The 9,223-nt window shown below is 45.5% G+C and overlaps 1 protein-coding gene across 26 annotated transcripts in view; it reads left to right on the top strand.

Moving 5' to 3' along the window:
* Positions 1-1,914: 1,914 nt before the first annotated feature.
* LOC103101485 (nuclear body protein SP140-like protein) overlaps positions 1,915-9,223 on the top strand; it is a 68,367-nt gene continuing 61,058 nt past the window's right edge. For 25 of the 26 annotated variants that reach the window (XM_056815345.1, XM_056815340.1, XM_056815343.1 and 22 more), the window contains exons 1-3: positions 1,934-2,061; positions 7,369-7,518; positions 8,874-9,039. In XM_056815345.1, the coding sequence (XP_056671323.1) occupies positions 7,390-7,518; positions 8,874-9,039 (295 nt within the window). In that variant the 5' untranslated portion in view covers positions 1,934-2,061; positions 7,369-7,389. Of the gene's footprint in view, positions 2,062-7,368; positions 7,519-8,873; positions 9,040-9,223 lie in introns of all 26 variants that reach the window. The other variant, XM_056815321.1, reaches the window with a different exon arrangement.

Genomic DNA, 9,223 nt, shown 5'->3' with positions numbered 1-9,223 from the left:
CACAAAAAGAGGGGGGGGAGGGTTTGGGGGATTTCCCCTAATCATGAAGATCTTCCTGTAAGTGCAAAGATCCCTAGTGCACATGTATAATGTTCCCTCCTGTGTTCTTTTTTGTAGTCCTTCAAGGTTTGAATGTCTTCCCCTTTAGCCTTGCAAGTTCTAATGTGCCAGGAGAAAGTCATAGCATCATCGGTAGACCTTCAAGATAGCTCTGGTGCCCTCCACACTTTCAGGCTTGGAATGTCAGGCAGAGAAAGCACAAGGTTGGAATCTATACTTCTAATTGGCAGTATCTGCTAACTAGTAAAAAACTAGGATCTCTAAGCATCATTTAACAGAGTCCACCGCTGCTCTGTCCCCTGACTCAGAACATTTTCACGGCCTGTTTCCCACACCTAGAATGCATTCTCTCTTCATCCCTTCCCAAATGCAAGTAGAATCTGAAATCCCACATTGTACAGGAAGCCTTTCCTGATCCACCTTGATGCCTCTGCCTTCCTTCAGTTGATTATCTCAGCTAAGTTATCTCAACAGCAGCTGGTTAGTGTAGTGGATAGGGAGCAGGACTTAGAATCAGAAAAACCTGAGTTCAGATCTTGCTTCAGATACCTAGTGGGTGGGCAAGTCACTTAACCTCTGACTGCCTTAGTTTCCCCATCTATAAAATGGGGATAATAATAGCATCGGGCTCCCAGGATTATTCTGAAGGTCAAGGGACTTCTTAACACAGGTAAAGTGCTTTGCACATCTTAAAGCCCTCTAAATGCTAGTTATTGTTCTAACCTTCGAGTTGTCTGTCCCTGTCTTCTTTGTACTGAGTGACTTAAAAGTCATCTCCTCTGGTAGAGTAGGAGTTCCTGGCCAGCAGAGATTGCCTTTTGCCTTTCCTTGTAAACTCAGCACTTATCTCAGTGCATAGCACACAGTTAGTGCTTAATTAGAGATTGTTGACTGAGAGTAGCTATCCTGCAGATGTGCTGGAGCAACCTCTTCCAGCTTCCAACTGTCTCTCTCCTAAGCCTTCTGGCATTCTCTTTTCTCTTCTCTTACTAATCTCTTACCACTTCTTACCAACTATCTCCTGGTCTTATTCTCACCCACCTGCTCTCTTTCTCCCCTTCCCTTCTATCTCTTCCCTTCTCTTCCTCCTCCCCTCCTTTTCTTCCTTCTCCTCCTTTCTCCTTTCCCCTCTTCCTCTCTTCCTTTTCTCCCTTCTCCTCTTCTTCCCCTGCTCCTCTCTCTCTTCCTCCTCTCTCCTTTCCCCCTTCTTCCTCATCCCCTCTTCCCTACTCTTCCTCTTCTCCTCTTCCTTCTCTTCCTTACTTCTTCCCCCTTTTCCTACCCCTTCTCTCTTCCTTTTCTCCCTTCTCCTCTTCTTCCCCTGCTCCTCTCCCTCTTCCTCCTCTCTCCTTCCCCCACCATTCTTCCTTCTCATCCCCTCTTCCATCTTCCTCTCCTCCCCTTCCTCCTCCTCCTCCTCTTGGTCAGATCTTGGACACCAGGATTTAAGAAAAGATTGATAACCTAGAAAGAGATCTGAGAAGAGGAATCTAGGAGAGTCCTTCCTATAAGAACATCTGTTGAAGGAAGTGGGCATGATTGGTTTGGAGAAGAGCCTTGGGGTGGGTAGTGGGGGTAGAGTTAGACTAGTTAGGCTGAAATCCTTGAAGGCTGCTAATGTGGGTCTGTTGGATCCCAGAAAGCAGAGCCAGGAGTTGTAAGAGGAAGCTTCAGAGTCCATCTGAAGTTTGATGTCAGGAAAAACCTTCTACTGACTGCTTTGCCCTGGAGTGGCATGGGCTGCCTGAGGAGGTGGAAAAACCTTCCTGTGGATCCCCAGCCTCTCCCTCAATGTCTCCCTCCTCTTCCTTATACTGGATGCCCGGTGAAGTCAGCTGATTGGAGGACTAAGACGAGTTTTTCTACCCTCACAAAGTACTTTCACTTTCATTTCCCTGAAAAACCGAGGTTTTTGGCGGAAGTGAAAAAGTCCACCGTTATATAGGAGTTGGGTCCAGATCAGACCTTCACTGTTCCCCAATAAGCTTCAGGAAGCTACAGGTAAGAAAGAGGGGAGACCACGGTGATCTAGGAGGGAGGTGTGGGATGTTTCAGTCTTCCCTTTCCATTTCCTGCTTTTTTGAGGAGAAAGAGAGAGAGAGAGAGAGAGAGAGAGAGAGAGAGAGAGAGAGAGAGAGAGAGAGAGAGAGAGAGAGAGAGAGAGGGAGGGAGGGAGGGAGAGACAGAAGATAAAGGAGAGAGAGAGGGAGGGAGGGAGGGAGAGACAGAAGATAAAGGAGAGAGAGAGGGAGGGAGGGAGGGAGAGACAGAAGATAAAGGAGAGAGAGGGAGAGAGGGAGAGAGGGAGGGAGAGACACAAGATAAAGGAGAGAGGGAGAGAGAGAGAGAGAGAGAGAGAGAGAGAGAGAGAGAGAGAGAGAGAGAGAGAGAGAGAGAGAGAGAGAGAGAGAGAGGGGGAGGGGGAAGGAGAGGGAGAGGGGGTGAAGAGAGAGGGAGAGAGAGAGAGAGAGAGAGAGAGAGAGAGAGAGAGAGAGAGAGAGGGAGGGAGGGAGAGAGGGAGAGAGGGAGGGAGGGAGAGACAGAAGATAAAGGAGAGAGAGGGAGAGAGGGAGGGAGAGACAGAAGATAAAGGAGAGAGAGGGAGAGAGGGAGAGAGAGAGAGAGAGAGAGAGAGAGAGAGAGAGAGAGAGAGAGAGAGAGAGGGAGAGAGAGAGAGAGACAGAAGATAAAGGAGAGAGAGGGAGAGAGGGAGGGAGAGACAGAAGATAAAGGAGAGAGAGGGAGAGAGGGAGGGAGAGACAGAAGATAAAGGAGAGAGAGGGAGAGAGGGAGAGAGAGAGAGAGAGAGAGAGAGAGAGAGAGAGAGAGAGAGAGAGAGAGAGAGAGAGAGAGAGAGACAGAAGATAAAGGAGAGAGAGGGAGAGAGAGAGGGAGAGAGAGGGAGAGACAGAAGATAAAGGAGAGGGGGAGAAGAGAGAGGGAGAAGGGGGAGAGAGAAAGAGGGAGGAGAGAAAGAGGGAGGAGAGAAAGAGGGAGGGAGGGAGACCCCAGGTACGTGGGGCCACAGCTTGGCCTCTGCTCCTCTAGAAGAATGTTTCATTCTTGTCCTTGTATCCTCATGGTCATTCTCATGTTTTAGAAAAATCCCTATGGTAGTTGAGTGGAGGATGGCCTGGAGCGGGGAAGTACTTGAGTCAAGTCGACCCACCCATAAGCTTCTGCCATAGTCCAAGTGTGAGGTTGTTGTGCGGGGGGGCTTGGTCTGGCTTCAAAAGAATTTGTCTTTCAAGGTCTGTTCATCTCAGGCAAAGCTTTCATTTGGATTATCAGGGAGATATGGCAGGGCTGGTGAAAGGGGAGATCCAGGAGCAGTGGGGGTTATGATTTTATAGAGAAAAATCAATGTCCCTCTGCCCCCTCCCCTAGGCTGGGCTTAAGGAGATGGATGGGTGGGAGCTAATAAAATTTCTCTTGATAGCTATTACTAGAAGAGAGCTGGATGTCCTGATCACCCCCAGACCCTGATATGTGCTGGTGCCTAGACTAGGACTCAGTCTCCATAAATCTGTCCAATGCCATTTGGTGCCTGATTCAGGGGCCCCAGCCTCCATCAAGGTGATGAGGGGAGCCTGTGCTAGGGTAGAGGCAAAGTCAGAGTAGAGAAGTATAAGAAGCTAAGGATGAAATGACTGAGGAAACAAAGGTTTGAGTTTCTGAGCATATTGATTTGTTAAGCTGGGCATGTCAATTACAAATCAGGACCAAGCTCCTTTCCTCAGCTTAGGACTGGATCCAAATACAGGAGGAGGCAGACTTTTATACATTAAAGCAAGTAATCAAATAAGACCAATTCATTAAAAAGAAATGAGGCAATCTCGTTAGGCAATCTAATTTCTTTTTTCTTTATTTTTCTTTAGAATATTTTTCCATGGTTACATGATTCATGATCCCCTCCCAAAGCCAACAAGCAATTCCACGGTTGTACATGTATCATTGTTCAAAACCCATTTCTGTGTTATTCATATTTGCAGTAGAATGATGCTTTAACATCAAAATTCTAATCACATCTCTATCCTATCACACTACATGGTTGATCATATATTTTTCTAATGCATTTCTGGTTCCACAGTTCTTTCTCTGGATGTAGATAGCATTCCTTCTCCTAAATTCCTCTGGATTGTTCTGGATCATTGCATGCTACTGGTAGAAAAGTCTTTTACATTCAATTGTGCCATAATGTATCAGTCTTTGTGTACAATGTTTTCCTACTCCTCCCCAAGTATCTGTAAACCTGGGAACAATAATTAATTGATTAGTATGGGGCCAATTTTCAGATAAAGCATATGGGTTGCTTGAGATGTACAATTATGAGAAAACATTTTCTATCACTCTTAGGATCTTATTGAATTTCTGAGCAATATAACCTAGGTCCATATAACAGCAATATAACAGCAAACCTATGGCATGCCTACCAAAAAGGGCACACAGAGCCTTCTTTGTGGGCATGCAAGCCACCACCCACCAGAGTTTGTTACTAAAAAAGCAGAGGGACTCATGATGTTGCAGAATTTTCAGTTTAGCACATAGGTGCGTGTGGACCCATCCAGGGATCATTCCTCTAAGCCAGTGGTTCTCAACCTTTCTAATGCCGTGACCCCGCAATAGAGTTCCTCATGTTGTGGTGACCCCAAACCAAAAAATTATTTTGGTGGCTACTTCAAAACTGTAATTTTGCTACACTTATGATTTGGAATGTAAATACCTGATCTGCATTATGTATTTTCAGTGCTACACATTGAGAGGTTGAGAACCGCTGCTAAGGCCTGGGAACTGAGGAAAAGAACTCTGGGGATTTTATACGCCATCCATTGGGGAGGATTTCCATAGGTTACATGATACATACACAATCAGGGGTTTCTAGGGGCTCCCGTGAATTACATGATGCATACACAAGAGTTTCCATGGGTTATGAACACAAACATGACGGGCAAGTATGGGCATCAGAACATAGGCAAGGACAGACATCTATCATGGATTTGTTAGGTCATAGAATGGGAAGTAATGGTGCCCTATGAAGTGGAACCTACTTGCTTTGTGCATAAGTTCTAGCATGTGCAAGGGAAGAAGGGGCTATGGGTAGCAAGCTTCTGGGTGTGTCAGCTTTGCAAAGCCAGACCTTAGAGCATAAGGGGGTCCCTAAAGGGGAAGATGTGAAGGTTTTCCACTACACTAGGAGCTGCTCCCTTAGCCTCTCCACCATGTTGAGGATATTTTTTTTCATGTCACCCATCCCTCTGCCCAGCAACCCAATAGGAATACTTCCTCTCCTGCCTGGGGGAGGGGAGGGGCATGGCACATAGTCTCTGGGGGGCATGGCATGGCATGTGGTCTTTAAAAAGTTCACCATCACTGATAGGTCCTTGGTTAACGATCTCTAAACAGCATCTAGGTTCAAACAGTGCAATAAGGTTTTCTCTTAATTCCCATAACTGAATAAATTTTTCTTACAATACAGAATTTAGACTGGGCCCATAATTGAGTAGAAAGGAAATGAGTCACAAGATAGAATTAGTATTGTTTCCACAGTTGCTGTCCTAATCCCCTCAATTTCTCACAGAGGTGATTATTGGGAATTTCCAAGCCCTGTTGGGCTGCCTTTCCTTTGCAAATTTAGTCCAGAGGCTCCTTCCTATCCTTCCTCTGATCCCTTAGCAATTTGCTTGCTCCAAACATGTTGAGCAATCCAGTGACACCCAGATTTCCTCTCCTTGACCACAAACTCTTGGAGGGAATGATCTGCAATTCAAAGGAAGAAGAAAAGCGGCATTTGTCTGAAAAGACCAGGGAACTCACCAACCAATTTAGACTTTTAAAAATAATGTACAGAAAATAGAAACAAGGCCTGGGAACAAAAGATGAATGAAAGAATGAACAAATGGGGGTAGCTAAGTGGCTCAGATGGGAGGTCCTGAGTTCAAATGTGGATTCAGATACTTCCTAGCTATGTGACCTGGGCAAATCACTTAACCCCAGATACTTAGCTCTTACCATTCTTTTGCCTTGGAACCAATCCTTAATAATAATTCCAAGACATAAGGTAAGGGTTTAAAAAAAAGAGAAGGAATGAACTAATGAAATAATGAATTAAAAGGCTTGATTAAATAAATAAATAATATTTAGATATTATATATTTATATTATTATTTATATTTATTAAAGTATTTGCAAAGAACTGTGTTATGTGCTGGGGATGCAAAGAGAAAAGCAAGGCAGTCCCTGTTCTCAAGGAGCTCCCATTCTATTGGAGGTGGAATGACACAACACACACACAACACACGCACACGCACACACACACACACACAACACAGACACACACACACAGAAAGTTTCAACTACAAATCCAGTAGCAAGTTGGTCCTTAGGGCTCAGCAGACAAGGAGACATCTTCAGCATCATCTGTGCCACCTCCTTTGTTAAAATCACATTCATTTCTGGTGTTGAATCACCATTGGACTATATACCAAGGACTTTGGTGTCAAGAACTTTCTGTTGGGGGTTTTCCGTTGCTGTGGCTGCTGAGGAGATGGGGGTCTATAGTTCCTACAGAGGTAGTTCATATCTCCACAAGGGCTGCTTCCTGGGGCAGGACCTGGCTGGAAACAAAACCTTCCAGAATGTTCTGCTCTTCCCAGGATTCTTGGGTGCAGAAACCAGGACTATTTACATCAGGGTCTGAGAGGAGGTGGGGGTTAAGATGGTGGCAGTGATTTAGACTGTCTGGACTATGCCTCCTGTCTCACCTTTAGGGAAACTTCAGCTAGGCTGATTTATCTGCCCTAGTAATGCAGTTAGTCAGCCCCTGGTATTTTTGTCAGCGAGGATAGCAGAGGACCCCTTTTCCACAATGGGGGTTGCTCCCTGGGATGATGACTGGAAGGATAGTGAGCTAGAACAGTGGGCACTTATTCCTTGGGGTTAAGGGCTTCCTTGCCCATCAGAGGCAGTTGATCAGTTTCTAAGTTTTAGAGCTTTCCCTGGAGTTTTATTCCCAGAAAGCATAATGAGGCAGGAGAGAAAACCCACATCTCCCCTCTTTGAATCTAAATCTAATCAGAATCTAAATGATCCCCTTGTGGGAGGAAAGGGATCCTAAGCCATCAGTCATACCTAGAGTTGCACAACTGTTATAGATGAGGCCAAAGTAAGGAGAAAACCCTGAGCAGCCCTTGCTTTGCTCCCCTAAACTTCCTGTGCCCTGCCCCTTCCTGATTCTGATCACAGTCTTCCAAAGTCCTTCCCTGGACTTCCCTTCTCTGGAAGACATATTTACTGACTTTTCCCTCCAAAGGATATCAGATCTGGAGAGAAGATGTCTAAGAACAATCTTCTTGAGACCTTTAAAAGGAGCAAAGTGGAAATAGCCCAGGCAGTAACGACTGCTTTTCCTTTCCTGCCGATACTGCGAGACTATGCTGTCATTTCTGATGAAAGGTTCCAGGTGAGTGTTCTCCATCTTTTGGTCCATGGCAACTTCTGTCACTGCAAAGAGGTTACATGTGCAATCAATCAGCTAATGGTTATTTAGCACCTACTGTGTCCTGGGCACTGAGAAGTGCAGGGGATACCAGGACAAAGAATGAAACAATTCCCACTTGGCATTTTAATGGGGGAGACAAGAAGTACATTAAAACTATAGGCATTATAAATCTACAAAATAGATAAATGCAAATAGATACCAGGTAGTCTGTGAGGGAGGGCACTGGCAGCTGGAGGAGTGGGGTGTGAGCAAAAGCTTTTTGAAAGAGATGGTGCTCAGAACTTTTGCCAGAGAGTCATCCTGGACTCCTCTCCCTTCTTCCTCCCCATCCCCATTCCTTTCTTCTCTCCTCCTTCCCCATTCCTCTCTTCATCTCCCTCTCCTTTCCACTTTCCCTCTTCATCTCCTCTCCCTCTCCTCCCTCTTCAGGTCCCTTCTCTCTCTCTGTCTGTCTGTCTGTCTGTCTCTGTCTCTGTCTCTCTCATTCTTTCTCATTCTCTCATTCTCTCTCTTTTTCTCTCTCTCTCATTTATTCTCTATCTCCTCCCCCCCCCCATCTTTCTGTGTGTCTGTCTCTGTCTCTCTTATCTCCCCCTCCTGGATCTCTCACTTTCTTTTCCCTTCCCCAAACAAATTCAATCTGGTGCCGAGTCTTATGGATTCTTCCTCTTCATCATCTCTAGTAGCTACTCCCTCCTTCCTTAGTTCCCATCTTCTTCACCTCAAACCTAAACTACTGCAGTCAGCTCTTAGTTGATCCCCCCACCCCACTGACTGTGTGAACAATGTAAACTGGAATCATGGGAAGAGAAGGTAGGAGTGTCTTGTAATAACTGCTCCAAAGTAAGAGGACCCTGCCCAATAAAAAAAGCAATAGAAGAATATTTGGAAGTTTATCCAGGACTCTCCATATGTTGCTTCTATTGAGTTTCCCAAGAATCATGGAAAGTAGTGGCTATTGTTATTCCCTTTTTATGAATAAGACAATGGAGGCAGAGAAAGACTAAGTGACCTGCCCAGGGTCATACAGCTCCATGAGAATCTGAAGCAGGATTTGAGTAAGTCCAAGGCTCTCTTCATATTCCTAAGCTGTATAGAAGAGATTCCAGTTATAGGAGCTTTGGGCAGGGCAGCCTCCCCAAGGCTTCCCAACCACCACTAGCTTGAGGGAGAGGAGGAGGGAAGATTCCAGAATGATCTCAAGCCTGGAGGCTGAGGGTGGTATGAAGATTCTCCAGCATGGTGTGAAGTCTCTTTCTAGGGCCACGGAGTCTACATACTCATAATAGAAACCTTCTCTTGTCAATAATTCTTAGCAAGCTGAGGAGTCCCAGAATTCCAGACCTTTGTCCGAGGTGGTATACAAAATCCTCACAGAGCTGGAGAAGGAATTCAACCCAGAGACTTTGACAGCTTTGTTCCACCAATCCAACTTAAAGAAATATGTGCCATTAGTCAAAATCCAAAAGCGCTTCAAAGACGGTAAAGGGAGCCTCAAGTGGGGGGGATGTTGGGGAGCTCCTAGGGGGACAGTGAGACAGAGAGAAACATCTTTCCTTGTCTTCCACTGGCATTCCTAAGGCATAGGTGGTTGGGTCTGACTGTCCTGGAAGATTTCCATGTGCTACCCAGGAACTGTCCCTTCCTAAGAGAGCAAGGAGAAATA

This window comes from Monodelphis domestica, chromosome 2 (genome assembly GCF_027887165.1).
Source record: "Monodelphis domestica isolate mMonDom1 chromosome 2, mMonDom1.pri, whole genome shotgun sequence".
Classification (NCBI taxonomy): Eukaryota; Metazoa; Chordata; class Mammalia; order Didelphimorphia; family Didelphidae; genus Monodelphis; species Monodelphis domestica.
Note: the sequence above shows the minus strand (reverse complement) of the source record. Positions and strands in the feature narration are given on the sequence as shown.